The sequence below is a fragment of the Tachyglossus aculeatus genome, chromosome X5 (genome assembly GCF_015852505.1).
Source record: "Tachyglossus aculeatus isolate mTacAcu1 chromosome X5, mTacAcu1.pri, whole genome shotgun sequence".
NCBI lineage: Eukaryota > Metazoa > Chordata > Mammalia > Monotremata > Tachyglossidae > Tachyglossus > Tachyglossus aculeatus.
In genome coordinates, this window is record NC_052097.1 from 14,461,207 (window position 1) to 14,480,586 (window position 19,380).

A 19,380-nucleotide genomic window follows, 5' to 3' on the forward strand; every position below is an offset into this window, starting at 1 on the left:
TGAAGGGAGGAAGAGAGCTAGCTTGGCAGATGTTGGGAGGGAGGCCATTCCAGGCCAGGGGGATGACGCGGGCCGGGGGTCGAAGGCGGGACAGGCGAGACCCAGGCCTTGTGAGGAGATTAGCGGCAGAGGAGCGGAGGGTGCGAGCTGGGGGTTATCAGACTGAAAACCTGGAACAAGCTGTTCATCATCAGGAACTTGTGCTTCAGCTAACCAAGCCTCCTGGAGCTGGCTGAGATCCTGGAACAACTCTTCTGAATCATGAGCCAGCTCAGGGAAGGAACGCTCTCTCGTTCACCCCTCACATCCAAACTGTCACCAAAACCTGCCGGTCTCACCTCCGCAACATTGCCAAGATCCGCCCTTTCCTCTCCATCCAAACCGCTACCCTGCTCATTCAAGCTCTCATCCTATCCCGTCTGGACTACTGCATCAGCCTTCTCTCTGATCTCCCATCCTCTTGTCTCTCCCCACTTCAATCCATACTTCATGCTGCTGCCCGGATTGTCTTTGTCCAGAAACGCTCTGGGCATGTTACTCCCCTCCTCAAAAATCTCCAGTGGCTACCAATCAACCTACGCATCAGGCAGAAACTCCTCACCCTCGGCTTCAAGGCTCTCCATCACCTCGCCCCCTCCTACCTCACCTCCCTTCTCTCCTTCTCCAGCCCAGCCCACACCCTCCGCTCCTCTGCCACTAATCTCCTCACCGTGCCTCGTTCTCGCCTGTCCCGCCGTCGACCCCCGGCCCACGTCATTCCCCTGGCCTGGAATGCTCTCCCTCCGCACATCCGCCAAGCTAGCTCTCTTCCTCCCTTCCTCCCTACTGAGAGCTCACCTCCTCCAGGAGGCCTTCCCAGACTAAGCCCCCTCCTTCCTCTTCCCCTCCTCCCCCTCTCCATCCCCCCCGCCTTACCTCCTTCCCTTCCCCACAGCACCAGTATATATGTATATATGTTTGTACATATTTATTACTCTATTTATTTTACTTGTACATATTTATTCTACTTATTTTATTTTGTTAATATGTTTTGTTTTGTTCTCTGTCTCCCCTTCTAGACTGTGAGCCCACTGTTGGGTAGGGACCGTCTCTATATGTTGCCAACTTGTACTTCCCAAGTGCTTAGTACAGTGCTCTGCACACAGTAAGCGCTCAATAAATACGATTGAATGAATGAATGAAAGGAGCGAGCGGTTTTATAATGTGGGAGGGAATGGGGTTTGATGCACATGAGGAGGGGGTGGCACTTGAGAGGAGGGAGGAGATCTCTGAAGATACTGCTAGGAAGGATGGGAAAGTAGAAGAGGGGGCTGAGAGGGGGGGGGATGGAAGGAGAGGGGTGATTTTGGGGAGCTCAGACCTGATGGTGTTAATTTTCCTAATGAAGTAGGTGGCCAGATGGTTGGGGGTGAGGGATGGGGGAGAGGGAGGGACAGGGGGTCCGAGGAGGGAGTTAAATGTCCTGAACAGCTGAAGAGGGTGATGGTTATGGGTGTCAATAAGGGAAGAGAATAGTACAGTCAATATTTACCACACCAGAAGGTAAATGGATATAACACCCTCTCAGGTGACTCACCCAATAACCCAGTTAATCCACAAAAGCCTGTTCCCCAGACTCTCACATTATCCTTCTATAAAACTTTCTCTCCCATTGCCCCTTCCCCCCTGCAGCCTTCGCTTTTAAGCTACTTCCCTATGTCTCCATGATGCCCCCCTGCCAGCACCCTCATGATGCCCCCATAAAATGTGTTGTAAATGTAGAACAGGGTGTCTTTGCTGAAACGTTAGTGCCATTTGGCTTAACTTGAAATTTCTTAAATCAAGGACTTTATGTATGGCTTGTTAACTGGACAAATTTTTGCATGAAATTTATTCTTCCCTTATTGCATGTCCATAGAGGTAATAATAATATGTTATTTGGTAAGTGTTTACTATATGCCAAGCATAATACTAAACACTAGGGTAGAAACAAAATAATCAAGTCAAACGAGTCCCCATCCTTCATGGAGCTCACAGTCTTTGTAGGGAGGATGACTATTGAATCCCCATTTTTCAGATATGGGAACTGAAGCACAGAGCAATTAGGTGACTTGACCACGGTCATCCATCAAGCAAGGGAGCAAGCAAGCAAGCAAGTTGAAATTAGACCCCAGGTCCCCTGGCTCCAAGACTGTGGTCTTTTAACTAGGCCTCACTGCTTTTAAAAATGATTATAAATCGGGGGTGGTACAGTCAGTCCATCAGCATTGCCACAGAGGACAGAACTAAAGGAATTGGATCTAAAAGGAAGAAAAATGAATTGGCTTCAGGAAAAATTTCCTAATCTAGAAGGGCAATTACACAATGAAACAGACTTCTGGGGGAAGATGCAGAATCCCTGTCCTTGGGATGTGTGTGGTTCTTTGTTAAGTGCTTACTATGTGCCAGGCTCTCTACTAAGCACTGGGGTAGATTCAAGATAATTAGGTTGGACACAGTACATGTCCCACGTGGGGCTCACAGTCTCAATCCTCATTATACAGATGAGGTAACTGAGGCCCAGAAAAATTAAGTGACTTGCCTAGAGTTATACAATATTCACATAGCAGAAGTGGGATTAGAACCCAGGTCCTCCATCTCCCAGTTGTATGCTCTTTCCCCTAGGCCATGCTGCTGGTCTGTCCATCCACCTCCTTCATTAGAGAGACACACCAGCTTTGCTTTTAAAAAGCATAAACCTTGCCACAAAAGTTCTACCTAGCCGTGCTAAATTTGCATTTACTCTGTCCACATCCTTCAAATCCCCTTCTTCCCTTCTTCACCATCCCAACATTCTTCACCCCATCCTCCTTATTACACTCCCATCGTCCCCACTTCTCTGATGGAAGTCTGAAATAATCCCAGTATTTTTTCTCTGTGGTCCATAACTGTTTTTCTACCAGCTGCCAAAATGATTGCATTTATGTGGCTGACAAATGTGGCAGTTTAATCCCTTAAAAAATATGCATTCCTGTTCATTTAGAATGCCGGCAGCTTCATTACTGGTTTGATGAGTTTATAAAAAAAGAGATTAATTAAAATTTTGGCCTTTAATATAGGTACCCCTGTTCATGGTTTGTTTGTTTTTTAACATGAAGACTGTCTGATGGCATATGAAGGAGTATTCCAATATGGTTGTTACTGCAGGCATGCTGTCCTATTTTAAGCAAAACGTCTGCATATAATCCCAATGGCAATTGAAAGAGTTATTTGACAATGTGCTATGCATGCTGGCCTGTGAAATAAAACATTATGAAAGAGAGATAAACTGAAGTTCACATAGATTTGAAAAATCTGTGTCTCTCTAGGAGACCCCCATCTCACAAATCAATTTTAATGGGTGACTAAGGTCAGGAAAATGACTTTGTGGAAGTGCTTTTCCCTCTGCAGTATATTTCCCTACAGCTCCTCTGAGTCATATTTGCTTAAATTACAGAGGGACACAAGATATCGCAGCTGACATCCCTACAGTGCCAGTTTAGCTACGGAAATGCAATTTGGAATTTTATTATGGCTCATCAATGAAACTGTAAACTAAATTCTGACTTAAGAATCTACTGCTAGAGACTGTAAGCAACAGGAAAAAAATGCATTTTAGATTAGTCTGTTTACTGTTCAGGAAATTTTAAGAAACTATATCAACATTAGAGATGGAAATGAGAGCATTTTCTTCTTAAAACAAAAGCCAGGTTTAAGGTAATCTACCCCTAACTTTAAAGAAACTCTCATCTGACTGGTGAACATACCTAGCAGAAGACGAATTCAAATCCCATTTAAGAATCCTGTGGCTTTCAATGGCTTGTTTTGATTTGTCTTTTTCTGTGAATTGACTCTCCTGGTAGGGGGAGGAAGATGAAGCAACCACTGGCAGAGGAGCAGGGGAACTGTGGCTTGCCTCTGAGCTCTCATATCTGTTCTGTTCAGTCCTTCTGGCTTCTGCTCCTTCCAGCCATCTGTCTTGTAGACTGTGAGCCCACTCTTCTAGACTGAGTCCACTGTTGGGTAGGGACCGTCTCTATATGTTGCCAACTTGTACTTCCCAAGCGCTTAGTACAGTGTTCTGCACACAGTAAGCGCTTAATAAATATGATTGAATGAATCTGTTTCAGGGTGGGAAGAGGTAACGGCCTCCTAACCAGTGGCAAGGAGGCTTCTGACTGCATTTTTCTCACTGCCATCTCAGAGAAATGGCATGAAGTCAAAAGCAGTGATGTCATCCCCATCCTACCACATTTTGCTTATGGTAGCCTTCCTCTTCCCAATCGACTACCCTGACACCGGAATTAGGACCTGTGTTGGTAGAGTAGATCCAGCCGTTTACCCTCAAGGAGCTTTAAATCTAATTGGTAGCTCTGAATTCCATCTTTCAAGGTGCTGAAGGAAAGGCTACCCTACTTGGCCCTGGAATAATAATAATAATAATGATGGCATTTATTAAACGCTATGTGCAAAGCACTGTTCTAAGCACTGGGGAGGTTACAAGGTGATCAGTTTGTCCCACAAAGGGCTCACCATCTTAATCCCCATTTTACAGGTGAGGTCACTGAGGCACAGAGAAGTTAAGTGACTTGCCCAAAGTCACACAGCTGACAATTGGCAGAGCCGGGATTTGAACCCATGACCTCTGACTCCAAAGCCCATGCTGTTTCCACTGAGCCACACTGCTTCTCTGGAAAACCCCCAACCAGACCTCATCCCTCGATAATCTAATCCCTCAGTAATTCCAGTGTCCTGGCTGGTCCAGATGTTCTTTTCCTCGGGGGCAGAGTTGTCAGGGAGGAGAATGTTTATCATGTGAGATAGAATAAAAAGCCTTGCTGAAATATGTGGCTTCTTCACTGTCATAATTTTCCCCAGGTCTTAGCCTCGGTGGGGATGTGAGTCGGAACCAATAGTTGGGGTGGCCCAGGTGTTCCTGTCTCTGGCTTTCCCTATTCACTCCACAGAAACCACCCTCTCAAAGGTCCAAATGGTCTCCATCTTGCCAAAGCCAACAACCTGTACTCCATCTTAATTATCCTCAATTTCTCAGCGGCCTTCCACACGGTCAACGATTCCCTTCTCCTGGAAACATTACCCAACCTCGACTTCACTGACACTGTCTTCTCCTGGTTCTCCTCCTATCTCTCTAGGCATTCATTCTCAGTCTCCTTCATGGGCTCCTCCTCTGCTTCCCACACCCTAAATGTGAGGGTGCCTCGAGGTTCAGTTTTGGATCCCCTTCTATTCTCCATCTATACCCACTCCCTTGGAGAACTCTTTCACTCACATGGCTTCGACTATAACCTCTATGCAGATGACACCCAAATCTACATCTTTAGCCCAGATCTCTCTCCCTTTGCAGTCTCACATTTCCTCTGCCTTCAAGATGTCTCTATGTGGATGTCCTACATCCGTCCAACATCCTGATCTACATCTCCTCCCCTGTTCTCTCTCCCTCCCACCAGGCTCGTATCTCCTTCTGCCCTCAGGATATCTCCACCTGGATGTCTGCCCACCACCTAAAACTCAACATGTCCAACATGCAACTTATCTTCTCTCCCAAACCCTGTCCTCTCCCTAACTTTCCCGTCACTGTAGATGGCACTACCATCCTTCCTGTCTCGCAAGCCCACAACCTTGATGTCATCCTTGACTCTGTTCTCTCATTCACCCCACATACCCAATCTGTCACCAGAACCTGCTTGTCTCACCTTCACAACATCGCCAAGATCCACCTTTTCCTGTCCATACAAACCGCTACCTTGTTAAGTACAATCACTCATCATACTCAGCTAGACTCACTCGCTCCCCTTTCCCTTCGCCGCTTTCGTACCACTAACCCACAGCCCTGGATCACTGCCACTGTCCACCTCCTTTGCTCTTATGCTCGAGCTGTCGAACGCTGCTGGCGAAAGTCTAAACACCATGCCAACCTCGTTCACTTCAAGTTTACCCTCTCCTGCCTTAACTCAGCCCTCTTCTCTGCCAGACAAAACTAATTCTCCTCCCTTATTGACACCCAAGCCCATCATCCCCATCAGCTCTTCCGTACATTCAACTCCCTTCTCAGGCCCCCGGTTCCTCCCCCTCCTCCTTCCCTCATCCCCAACGATCTGGCCTCCTACTTCATTAATAAAATTAAATCCATCAGGTCCGATCTCCCCAAAGTCACTCCCCACCCTTCTCCAACCCCCCGGCTCTCAACACTCTCTGCTATTCTCCCATCCTTCCCAGCAGTATCCTCAGAGGAGCTCTCCTCCCTCCTCTCAAGTGCTACTCCGGCCACCTGTGCTTCTGACCCCATTCCCTCTCATCTCATGAAATCTCTCACTCTGTCCCTTCTTCCCTCCTTAACTTCCATCTTCAACCGCTCAGTCTCCACTGGTTCCTTGCCCTCTGCCTTCAAACATGCCCATGTCTCTCCCATCCTAAAAGAAACCCTCTCTTGACCCCACCTCACCTTTTAGTTATCACCCCATCTCCCTCCTACCATTCCTTTCCAAACTCCTTGAACGAGTCGTCTACACACGCTGCCTCAAATTCCTCAATGCCAACTCTCTCCTCGACCCGCTCCAGTCTGGCTTCCGTCCCCTACATTCCACAGAAACTGCCCTCTCAAAGGTCACCAATGACCTCCTGCTTGCCAAATCCAACGGCTCATACTCTATCCTAATCCTCCTCGACCTCTCAGCTGCCTTCGACACTGTGGACCACCCCCTTCTCCTCAACACGCTATCCAACCTTGGCTTCACAGACTCCGTCCTCTCCTGGTTCTCCTCTTATCTCTCCGGTCGTTCATTCTCAGTCTCTTTTGCAGGCTCCTCCTCCCCCTCCCATCCCCTTACTGTGGGGGTTCCCCAAGGTTCAGTTCTCGGTCCCCTTCTGTTCTCGATCTACGCTCACTCCCTTGGTGACCTCATTCGCTCCCACGGCTTCAACTATCATCTCTACACTGATGACACCCAAATCTACATCTCTGCCCCTGCTCTCTCCCCATCCCTCCAGGCTCGCATCTCCTCCTGCCTTCAGGACATCTCCATCTGGATGTCTTCCCGCCACCTAAAACTCAACATGTCCAAGACTGAACTCCTTGTCATCCCTCCCAAACCCTGCCCTCTCCCTGACTTTCCCATCACTGCTGATGGCACTACCATCCTTCCCATCTCACAAGCTCGCAACCTTGGTGTCATCCTCGACTCCGCTCTCTCGTTCACCCCTCACATCCAAGCCGTCACCAAAACCTGCTGATCTCAGCTCCGCAACATTGCCAAGATCCACCCTTTCCTCTCCATCCAAATCGCTACCCTGCTCGTTCAAGCTCTCATCCTATCCCATCTGAACTACTGCATCAGCCTTCTCTTTGATCTCCCATCCTCTTGTCTCTCCCCACTTCAATCCATACTTCATGCTGCTGCCCAGATTGTCTTTGTCCAGAAACGCTCTGGGCATGTTACTCCCCTCCTCAGAAATCTCCAGTGGCTACCAATCAATCTGCGCATCAGGCAGAAACTCCTCACCCTCGGCTTCAAGGCTCTCCATCACCTCGCCCCCTCCTACCTCACCTCCCTTCTCTCCTTCTACAGCCCAGCCCGCACCCTCTGCTCCTCTGCCGCTAATCTCCTCACCGTGCCTCGTTCTCTCCTGTCCTGCCGTTGACCCCCGGCTCACGTCATCCCCCTGGCCTGGAATGTCCTCCCTCTGCCCATACGCCAAGCTAGCTCTCTTCCTCCCTTCAAGGCCCTACTGAGAGCTCACCTCCTCCAGGAGGCCTTCCCAGACTGAGCCACCTCCTTCCTCTCCCCCTCGTCCCCCTCTCCATCCCCCCATCTTACCTCCTTCCCTTCCCCACAGCACCTGTATATATGTATATATGTTTGTACATATTTATTACTCTATTTATTCATTTATTTTATTTCTACATATCTATTCTATTTATTTTATTTTGTTAATATATTTGGTTTTGTTCTCTGTCTCCCCCTTCTAGACTGTGAGCCCACTGTTGGGTAGGGACTGTATATGTTGCCAACTTGTACTTCCCAAGCGCTTAGTACAGTGCTCTGCACACAGTAAGCACTCAATAAATATGATTGATTGATTGATATCCCAACTGGATTACTGCATCAGTCTTCTTTCTGACATCCCAACCTCCTGTCTTTCCCCACTTCAGTCTATATTTTATTCTGCTGCCCAGATTATCTTTCTACAGAAATGCTCTGGGCATGTCACCCTCCCTCCTCAGTAATCTCCAGTGGTTGCCTATGAACCTTCTTATCAAGCAAAATTCCTCACTATTGGCTTCAAAGCTCTCCATCACCTTGCCCACTCTTACCTCACCTCCCTTCTCTCCTACAGCCCAGCCTGCACACTCCGCTTCTCTGCCGCTACCCTCTGCACTGTGCCTCATTCTCACCTGTCCCGCCGTCGACCCCTGGCCCACGTCCTACCTCCGGCCTGGAATGCCCTCCCTCCTCACATCTGCCAAAGAAGCACACTTCCCCCCCTCAAAGCCCTACTGAGAGCTCACCTCCTCCAGCAGGCCTTTCCAGACTAAGCCACACTTTTCATCTGCTCCTCCTCCCCTCCTCATTGCCCCTACTCCCTCCCTCTGCTCTTCCTCCCGGCCCCACAGGACTTGTGTATATATGTACATATTTATTTTTTTATTATTCTATTTATTTTATTAACACCATGTATATATCTATAATTCTATTTTTGCTGATGCTATTGATGCCTGTCTTGTTTTGGTTTGTTTTGTTGTCTGTCTCCCCCCTTCTAGACTGTGAGCCCATTGTTGGGTAGGGATTGTCTCTATTTGTTGCCAAATTGTACTTTCCAAGCACTTAGTATAGTGCTCTCACGCAGTAAGCACTCAATAAATATGATTGAATGAATGAATGTCCTGACACCTTGTCTTGTTTTATACCGTCGAGTCATTTCCGTCCCATAGCGACACCACGGACACATCTCTCCCAGAACTCCCCGCTCTCCATCAGCAATCGTTCTGGTAATGTATCCATAGAGTTTTCTTGGTAAACATACGGAAGTGGTTTACCATTTCCGCCTTCCGCGCAGTAAACTCAAGTCTCCGCCCTCGACTCACTGCCATGCCGCTGCTGCCCAGCATGGGTGAGTTTTGACTTGTAGCAGATTACCTTCCACTCACTAGCCACTGCCCAAGCTAGGAATGGAACGGGTAGGCCTGTGCTTGACTCTCCCTCCCGTAGCCGAGAGAGTACTGGAAACTCTCCAGGTGCGACCCTGAGATGGGCCCTGCCATCACCTCAAACTTGTCAAAATGTTTTTATGTTTTTATGTTAATCCAAGCACTTATCCTACCCCCCCTTGATTACTGCATCAGCCTCCTTGCTGACCCCTTAGCCTCCTGACTCTCCCCATTCCAGTCCATACTTCACTCTGCTGCATGGATCAGTTTTCAGTCCATTTTTTCCCCACTCCTCAAGAACCTCCATTGGTTGCACATCCAACTCCACAACAAACAGAAACTCCTTTCCATCAGCTTTAAAGTGCTTACCTTGAACCCTTCTACCCTCCTGCCTCACCTTGTTACTCTCCATTCATTCATTCATATTTATTGAGCTCTTACTGTCACTGTACTAAGCACTTTGGAGGGTACAATACAACAATAAACAGACACTTTCCCTGCTCACAATGAGCTTACCATCTAGAGAGGGGGTATTATTATATTTATATTTATATAAATGTAATAATATTTATTATATTTATACTATTCATTTATATATATATTATTTATGTATTATCAAATTATTAAATATTATTTATTTAATATAAATAAATGAGGTGGGGTGGGGGGAACAAGTCAGGGTGACACTGAAAGGCCTGGGAGAAGAGGAAAGTGGGGCTTAGTCAGGGAAGGCCTCTTGGAGATGTGCCCTCAATAAGACTTTGAAGAGGGGGAGAGTGTCTGTTGGATTTGGGGTGAGAGGGCTTTCCAGGCCAGAGGCAGGGCATGGGCAGCAGTGAGACAAGATTGAGGCACAGTGAGAAGGAAGCATTAGAGGAAACAAATGTTTGGGCTGGATAGTAGTAGGAAAATAGCAAGGTGAGGTAGGAGGAAGGAAGGTGATTGAGTGCTTTAAAACCAATGTTGAGAAGTTTTTGTTTGATGCAGAGGTGAATGGGCAACCACTGGACTTTTTGGGGGAGTGCGGAGACAAGTCTTGAACTTTTTTGTAGAATAATGATTTGGCCAGCAGAGTGAAGTATGGACTGGAGTGGGGAGAGACAGGAGACTGGGAGGTCAGCAAGGAGGCTGATGCAGTAATCCAGCTGGGATAGGATGAGTGATTGTATTAACAGGGTAGCAGTTTGGATGGAAAGGAAAGGGCTGATTTTAGTGATGCTGTGGAGGTGGGACTGACAAGATTTAGTCATAGATTGAATAAATGGGTTGAATTAGAGGAGTCAAGGATAACACAAGCTTATGGGATTGAGACATGAAGGATAGAGGTGGTGATGGGAAAGTCAGGGGGAGGACAGGGTTTGGGTGGGAAGATAAGGAGTTCGATTTGGGACATGTTAAGTTTGAGGTGAGAGGAAGACATCCAAGTAGAGATGTTTTGAAGGCAAGAGGAAATTTGAGACTGAAGCAAGGAAGATAGATTGGGGCAGGAGATGTAGATTTGGGTGTCATCATCTTAGAGGTGGTAGTTGAAGCCACGGGGGCAAATGAGTTCTCCAAAGGCGAGGGTGTAGATGGGGAATAGAAGAGGACCCATAAACTGAACTTTGAGGGACCCCCACAGTTAAGGGGTAGGTGGCAGAGGAGGAGCCTGCGAAGGGAGTCTGAGAATGAACGTCCAGAATGATAAGAAGAGAACCAGGAAAGGACAGTGTCAGTGAAGCGAAGGTTGGACAATTTTTCCAGGAAAGGGGGTTGGTTGTCAGTGTCGAAGACAGCTGAGAGATCTAGGAGGATTAAGATGGAGTAGAGGCCATTGGATTTGGCAAGAAAGAGTTCACTGGAGACCTGTGAAAGTGTGGTTTCTGTGCAGTGAAGGGGATGGAAGCCAGATTGGAGGAGGTTTCAGATTGGAGAATTGGAGAAGAGGAACTTGAAACAGTGGGTGTCGACAGCTCACTCAAGGAGTTTGGAGAAGAACGGTAGGAGGGAGATGGGTGATAACTGGAGGGAGCCTTAGAAGTCAAGCGAGGGTGTTTTTTGGAAAGGGAAGACATGGGCTTGTTGAAAGCAGTGGGGAAGAAGTCATTGGGGAGCAAATAGTTGAAGATGGCTGTTAAGGAGGAAAGAAGGGTGGGGGCAAGAGTTTTTTGATAAGGTGCGAAGGATTTTGAGAGGAAGCAGGCGATCTCCAGAGATACTGCTGGGAAAGATGGGATAGTTGAAGAGGGGGCTAAAAGGGGAAGTAGCTGAGGAGGGGCAGGGGAGATTTTAGGGAGCTCACACCTGATAGTGTCAGTTTTCTTCATTAACCACTTCATTAAAGTGGATAGTCAGGTCACTGGGAGCAAGGGATGGGGAAAGCAGGGGAACAGGGCCCTGAGGGAGTAAAATGTCTGGAACAACTGACGAGGGTGATGGGCATGGGTGTAAATAAAGGAGGAGAAATAATTTTGCTGGGCTGAGTTGAAGTATGCAAGGATAAACTTGAAGTGGACGAAGTCGGCCTGATATTTAGATTTTTTTTTAATGACATTTGTTAAACACTTACTATATGCAAAGCACTGTTCTAAGTGCTGGGGAGGTTACTAGGTGATCAGGATGTCCCACGGGGGGCTCACAGTCTTAATCCTCATTTTACGGATGAGGTAACTGAGGCACAGAGAAGTGAAGTGACTTGCCCAAAGTCACACTGCTGACAATTGGCGGAGCCGGGATTTGAACCCATGAACTCTGACTCCAAAGCCCGGGCTCTTTCCACTGAGCCACGCTGCTTCTCTACTGAGCCACACTGCTTCTCCACCAGCAACACTCTAAACTTGGACACAAAAGCAGAGGAGGCAGACTGTGCAGGTGACCCAGGTCTGTGGTTTAGTTACTAGAGCCCAGCCCGCACACTTGGCTCCCCTAAGGCCAACCTACACATTTTACCACGATTTTGTCTATTTTGCCACCAACCTCTCGCTCACATTCGGCCTCTGGCCTGGAACACCCTACCTCCTCATATCTGACAATTACTCTCCTCGCCTTCAAAACCTTATTGAAGGCACGTCTCCTCCAAGAGGCCTTCCCTGATTAAGCCCTCATTTCCCCTTCTCCCACTCCCTTCTGTGTCATCCTGACTTGCTCCCTTTCTTCTTCCTCTGTCCCAGCCTCACAGCACTTATCTACATATCTGTAATTTACTGTGTGCAGAGCACTGTACTGAGCGCTTGGGAGAGTACAATATAACAATAAACAGACACATTCCCTGCACACAACGAGCTTACAGTCTAGAAGGGGAGACAGACATTAATATAAATAAATAACAGATATGTACATAACTGTTGGATACAGTCCCTGACCCACATGGGCTCACAGTCTTGATCCCCATTTATAGGTGACTTAAGTGAGACAGAGAAATGAAATGACTTGCCCAAGGTCACACAGCAGACCTGTGGCAGAGTTGGAATTAGAATCCACGTCCTCTGACTTTCAAGCCCATGCTGCTTCCCTAAACAATTGTGTTTGGGCTCAGGAAAGACCCCTTTGTGGTCACTGCCCCAGAAAACTATCCCACTCCAGGACTAATTTCTGCCCATGTGTGTCCTTTGAAGGCCTCCTTTAATATAAGAGCACAGTTCATGGGGGATATTTCCCTCTCTGTCTCACACACACACAAACTCTCTCTCTCTCTCTCTCTCTCTCTCTCTCTCTCTCTCTCTCTCTCTCTCTCTCTCTCTCTCTCTCTCCCTCTCTCTCTCTCTCTCTCTCTCTCTCTCACTCACTCACTCACCACTACTACTTCCTCTGCTACGGAGGCCATCAAGATGTCCGGGCACAGAAGCTATACAACAGGTTGTTTCCTGGAAGTTTCCAGGATTGCCAGTGTGGTATAACTCCAGCCCCACTGGAAACAAGTGGAAGAGGAAGATTAACATTGTACAGCCTCCTCTGTCCTCCATTTACCTACTGTACTTTTGTGGCCGCCACTCTGACTGACTGGCCGTGGACTTTCAGCAGTCCCATTGGCCATTTTGGGGTGGTGGGCCAGGACCTCAAAATTCACCAGCATTCCCTTTATCATCATCATCATCATCAATTGTATTTATTGAGCGCTTACTATGTGCAGAGCACTGTACTAAGCGCTTGGGAAGTACAAATTGGCAACATATAGAGACAGTCCCTACCCAACAGTGGGCTCACAGTCTAAAAGGGGGAGACAGAGAACAAAACCAAACATACTAACAAAATAAAATAAATAGGATAGATATGTACAAGTAAAATAAATAAATAAATAAATAAATAAATAAATAATTAGAGTAATAAATATGTACAAACATATATACATATATACAGGTGCTGTGGGGAAGGGAAGAAGGTAAGATGGGGAGATGGAGAGGGGGACGAGGGGGAGAGGAAGGAAGGGGCTCAGTCTGGGAAGGCCTCCTGGAGGAGGTGAGCTCTCAGCAGGGCCTTGAAGGGAGGAAGACAGCTAGCTTGGCGGATGGGCAGAGGGAGGGCATTCCAGGCCCGGGGGATGACGTGGGCCGGGGGTCGATAGCGGGACAGGCGAGAACGAGGTACGGTGAGGAGATTGGCGGTGGAGGAGCAGAGGGTGTGGGCTGGGCTGTAGAAGGAGAGAAGGGAGGTGAGGTAGGAGGGGGCGAGGTGATGGAGAGCCTTGAAGCCCAGGGTGAGGAGTTTCTGCCTGATGCGCAGATTGATTGGTAGCCACTGGAGATTTTTGAGGAGGGGAGTAATATGCCCAGAGCGTTTCTGGACAAAGATAATCCGGGCAGCAGCATGAAGTATGGATTGAAGTGGAGAGAGGCACGAGGATGGGAGATCAGAGAGAAGGCCGGTGCAGTAGTCCAGACGGGATAGGATGAGAGCTTGAATGAGCAGGGTAGCGGTATGGATGGAGAGGAAAGGGTGGATCTTGGCAATGTTGCGGAGCTGAGACCGGCAGGTTTTGGTGACGGCTCGGATGTGAGGGGTGAATGAGAGAGCGGAGTCGAGGATGACACCAAGGTTGCGGGCTTGTGAGACGGGAAGGATGGTAGTGCCGTCAACAGAGATGGGAAAGTCAGGGAGAGGACAAGGTTTGGGAGGGAAGACAAGGAGTTCAGTCTTCGACATGTTGAGCTTTAGGTGGTAGGCAGACATCCAGATGGAGATGTCCTGAAGGCAGGAGGAGATGCGAGCCTGGAGAGAAGGGGAGAGAGCAGGGGCAGAGATGTAGATCTGGGTGTCATCAGCGTAGAGATGATAGTTGAAGCCGTGGGAGCGAATGAGGTCACCAAGGGAGTGCGTGTAGATTGAGAACAGAAGGGGACCAAGCACTGAACCTTGGGGAACCCCCACAGTAAGAGGATGGGAGGGGGAGGAGGAGCCTGCAAAAGAGACTGAGAAAGAAGACCGGAGAGATAAGAGGAGAACCAGGAGAGGACGGAGTCTCTGAAGCCAAGGTCAGATAGCGTGTTGAGGAGAAGGGGGTGGTCCACAGTGTCAAAGGCAGCTGAGAGGTCGAGGAGGATTAGGACAGATGCCAAATGGTTAACCTTTAATGCCAAATGGTTAATCATTTGACACTGGTGGCCAAAGAGGACTCCATGGTGGGGTCCTGTTGGCCGGCCTGTTCGGCCTGTTGGCCGAAGTGCTCCTGTCTTAGTTTTCTCATGGAGTTTTCTCATGGTCTCAAGAAGACAATTTAGTAGCTTTCTATGTAAATATAAGAGCTATATTATATATGATGGAGATTTAAAGACTTCATGTTATAGAAGTGACCTATTTCATAATCTTACCAAACTCCCAAAGAAAATAATTCAGAAATGGTGTCTCGAACCTCTAGACTCATGCAGTTCTTCCCTTACAGTGCCAGCTGTGAAGGCCTTCAGGAACTTTAACTCTCATTTTCATGAAGGCCTTTATTTTTAAACATTCTGCTTCCTGGTCTGATATGAATAATAATAATTGTGGTATTTGTTAAGCACTTATTATGTGCCAAGCGCTGTGCTAAACTCTGGGGCAGATACAAGATAATCAGATCCCACATGGGGCTCACAGTCTAAGTAGGAAGGAGATCAGATATTGGATCTTCATTTTGTAGATGAGGGAACTGTGAAGTTAATTGACTTGTCCATGGTCACACAGCAGGAATGCAGGGGAGTGGGATTAGAACCCAAATCTTCAGAATCCCAGGCCCAAGCTCTTTGCACTAGGCCACGCTTCTTCTGGGAATGAGGTGTAAATGTATTTATTCATATTAATTATTATTTATATTAATATCTGCCTCCCCCTCGAGACTGCAGGCTCATTGTGGACAGGGAATGTGTCGTGCCCTGCACACAGTAAGTGCTCAATAAATGTGAGTGAGTAAGGTGAAAAAGCCAAGTTCCTCGTTATCTCTTGCTACTCTGAATGTATGCTCTCAGTTCCTAAAAATATACATTTTTAGTTTACTTCAGTAATTTGGTAATCAGACTGATTTATCAAATGCTGAATCAGTAATGCATTTTAGGTTACATTTAGTAGTAGTGTCATGTTTCATATTCAAATACCTGTAAACCCCAAATTTAGATCCTTGGATTCTGTGTGCAGTATTTAGCGTACATTTTGGAGGAATCAAGAACAGCTGATCTTTATTATAAGAGGTGGTGAGTATATATATATATATATATATATATATATATATATATATATGTATATTATATATAAAGTCGCTTTGAAATGTGAACACCATGTAAGATAACAAGTATGCATCCTTTATCTCTCCCCCCCCACCAAATCATAAGGACTCTTTGGCAAATTATCTTATCTTTTCTCTGTATGCAATGCTTGATTTTTCCAGATTTAAAATACTAATTTTAAACAGGCATGTCCTCATTTTTGGTAACAAAGGAAAAGGTAGTAATTATAATTTACAGTTTGTAATTAGAATTTCTCTGTGGTTCCTTTCCTAAATTTGAATTTCAAGCTAGTTCTATACTGGTGAACATTATGTTGAGTTGACCACAAGTCATCTTATAGGAGTTTTGTGTGTGTTTTTTACAATTATTATTCAGTGATAGATATCCTGCTTTTCTTTCCTTCCTGATCAGAGATCGTCACTATCCTATTATTTCAGTGGAGTTGGCAATATTTGAGAGAAAAAACATACAATATTTCCCCACATTTCCTCAAACCCCTGACCATAACAAAAGAGCTTATTTCATCGAGTTCTCTCTCATAAGTGTGATTTGACTTTTATATGCAGGTATATGGCTATCATAGACCCCTTGAAGCCTAGACTCTCTGCAACTGCTACCAAGGTCGTCATTGGGAGTATATGGATTCTAGCTTTCCTGCTCGCAATTCCCCAGTGTCTGTACTCCAAAACCAAAGTGATGCCTGGACGAACCCTTTGTTATGTTCAGTGGCCAGAAGGGTCAAATCAACATTTTACGTGAGTGAATTTCTTCAGTTTTGCTCCATAGACATTACACTGTGTGCCATATAATATTTCCATGTACTTAATTTTTCAGAATAAAGCCTTGTCATACAGCACATTTCTCTCTTCTTGGTTGATTCCCCTTACTTGGAAAAACTGCCAGTTTCTCTCAGTGGAAAAAACGTTTACAACATTGTATTCATCCTTGTACTCCCTAGGGTGGTTTGCAGAAGTTCTTTGTTAGTATGATTAGCAAGCATTTTCAGTTTTCCTGCAGCCTGGGAGTTCTCCCTCAGCAGGCTCCCCCTGCTTCAAGCTGTGAATATTCTGATACATTGTTCCACCAGTGCAATTAACGAACAATACTCAAACAGTACTTTCCTTTGGGCATCTTAACCTGATTTGCAAAGTCCCACTGGAATGTAAAATAGGGATCAAGATTCACTCCTTTCCAAGACCTTTCCAAGACTTCACTGAGGTGCTGAAAAACCAGGAATTTTGACTAATCTGCAACTCCCACTAGCTAAGCCTACTGAATAACAAAGTTTTGAGAGATATGTCCTCTTTCATACTGACTTAAAAACAATCCATGTGGAAGAAAACCATATTTCTGTTGACATCTTGCCTTAAAATTCAGTCAGTTGTTGTTTTATTTTAGTTTTCTATGAAGTTTCAGGATTTCCATATTTCAGAAGTCTTAGTAATGTTTATTTTTAGGAAGATTACTGAATTTAAACCACAGCCTCAATCTGCAACAGCCGGGCATACTAGCTCAGATGTGCAAACCCAGGGTCAGAAAAAAACAAACAAACCTCCAAAAGAATTTAAGAGAAATCAGGCAATAAATGCATTAAAATGAATTGAAATTGAAAAGATGACCCACGGAACTGGCATTGCATTTTTTTTCTGGCAACTAATGCCCACAGCCATTAGATACGCCCTGACATCTATAAATGTTAGAAGGGCTGGTGAAAATGGCACAGGATGATAAGAATGTGATGGGTTGATTTTTTTCTTTAACCTATAATGCAAAACTAAATTACCAGCTATACTTAGGCTAATACAGTTGTTTAAAAGTCATCTTAATAATTTCAGATAAGAAGATGAATCCACCCTTGCGGGGGAAAAACAAACCAAAATGCAAACTTGATATGGTCTTCTGTACTGCCCTTGACCTAATGGCAAGTTAGCTTGTTCATCCACCCCAGAGGACAGCGCTAAGGCCAGCTGATGATTCCAGGGCATAACTTCAGTTGACAGTAGACACGAAGTGAAATGTCATTTTCTCCTGGGTTACAGTTAAACTTTGACAGTTTGGGTCAGCCTGTTAAATCTATTTTTAAAAAACTCTGAAACTAAAGGAGAAGTGGAATAGCTGATTTTTGCATCTTTCCAGCCAAATCCCAAATCTTCAGCACTCTGGTCTCTCCCTCTGCAGGTACCACATCATTGTGATTGTCTTGGTGTACTGCTTTCCTTTGCTTGTCATGGGCATCACTTACACCATAGTTGGAATTACCCTGTGGGGAGGAGAGATCCCAGGAGACACATCTGACAAGTATCATGAACAGCTCAAGGCTAAGAGAAAGGTATTGTATTTCCAATAAGTTCACCTCATGAGTAGGGATTTTTTTAACCAATACAAAACCCAGCCACAGGTAGATGTGGCTCAAGGACATGAAGGAAAAACATTTTAAAAATTCACCGAGTTCAAACATGAACGTGCTGTCAATATACAGGACTGTGGAAACAAAGGAAGGGTGCACTGTTTGTGTTATCAATTCCTAGGTCTATACAATCCTACTGAGTTACATTCACACACACCCCAAAATAAAGAAGGGTTCATCTCCAAGAATGAGAATGCTCCTATTCCAGCAGATGACCCCTAAAAGTAAGAATAATTGTGATATTTGGATTGGAGCACACAGAACACATTTCTAAGTACTGTTTTCTTGCTGCCCAGAGGACATAAAATAAACCATTTGGAAAAACAATAAAAGCTCCCTCTGAAGAAACAGAGAGAATTTGAACAGTGAGCTCCCCAGTACACAATACAATCAACTACATCCAAAGCAATATCAAAACCAGAAACGTTGACAAATCTGCCTCAGTGTTTAATATTTGGTTACAAGTCCTAGCCACGTTAGAAATTAGTACTGAAAGGGGTATTTTCCATCTTTAACCCATGCTGCTACCATGCATAACATCAACACACCAATGAAAGAGGAGGTATAAAGACCAGATGCAGCAACTATGTAACAAAGCTACTGTTAAGACTATGAAATGAACATCCAGAGAAGCCTGTTTCCTGTGTTCAGACTCTGATCTATCTTATTCAGTAAGAACGTTGCATCAGAAGTTTACTGGTTCACACCATCCTCCCATCAAGACCCCATAAAAAGAAGTTTTGGGTGCAAAGTTGGGGGTAGAAAGCACAGCCTCTCTTATTAAGGGATTGAGACAATTTGGATGTGTAATGCATGCATCTCCCAAGGAAGATCTATTTGCCAGGCCCCCATAATAACATTAGGAGGGGATAATAATAATAATAATAATAATGGTATTTGTTAAGTGCTTACTATGTGCAAAGCACTGTTCTAAGCACTGGGGGGATACAAGGTGATCAGGTCATCCCACGTGGGGCTCACAGTCTTAATCCCCATTTTACAGATGAGGTAACTGAGGCACAGAGAAGTTAAGTGACTTGCCCAGAGTCACACAGCTGACAAGCAGCACAGCCGGAATTAGAACCCATGACCTCGGACTCCAAAGCCCAGGCTCTTTCCACTGAGCCACGCTGCACATGCAG

General features: G+C 45.9%; 1 protein-coding gene across 1 annotated transcript in view; it reads left to right on the forward strand.

The window, feature by feature from the left end:
* The window catches only part of TACR3 (tachykinin receptor 3), an 87,807-nt gene that overhangs the window by 26,812 nt on the left and 41,615 nt on the right, over positions 1-19,380 (forward strand). Inside the window, exons 2-3 of the mRNA XM_038769281.1 lie at positions 16,398-16,586; positions 18,010-18,160. Coding sequence (XP_038625209.1) covers positions 16,398-16,586; positions 18,010-18,160 — 340 coding nt within the window. The remainder of the gene's footprint in view (positions 1-16,397; positions 16,587-18,009; positions 18,161-19,380) is intronic.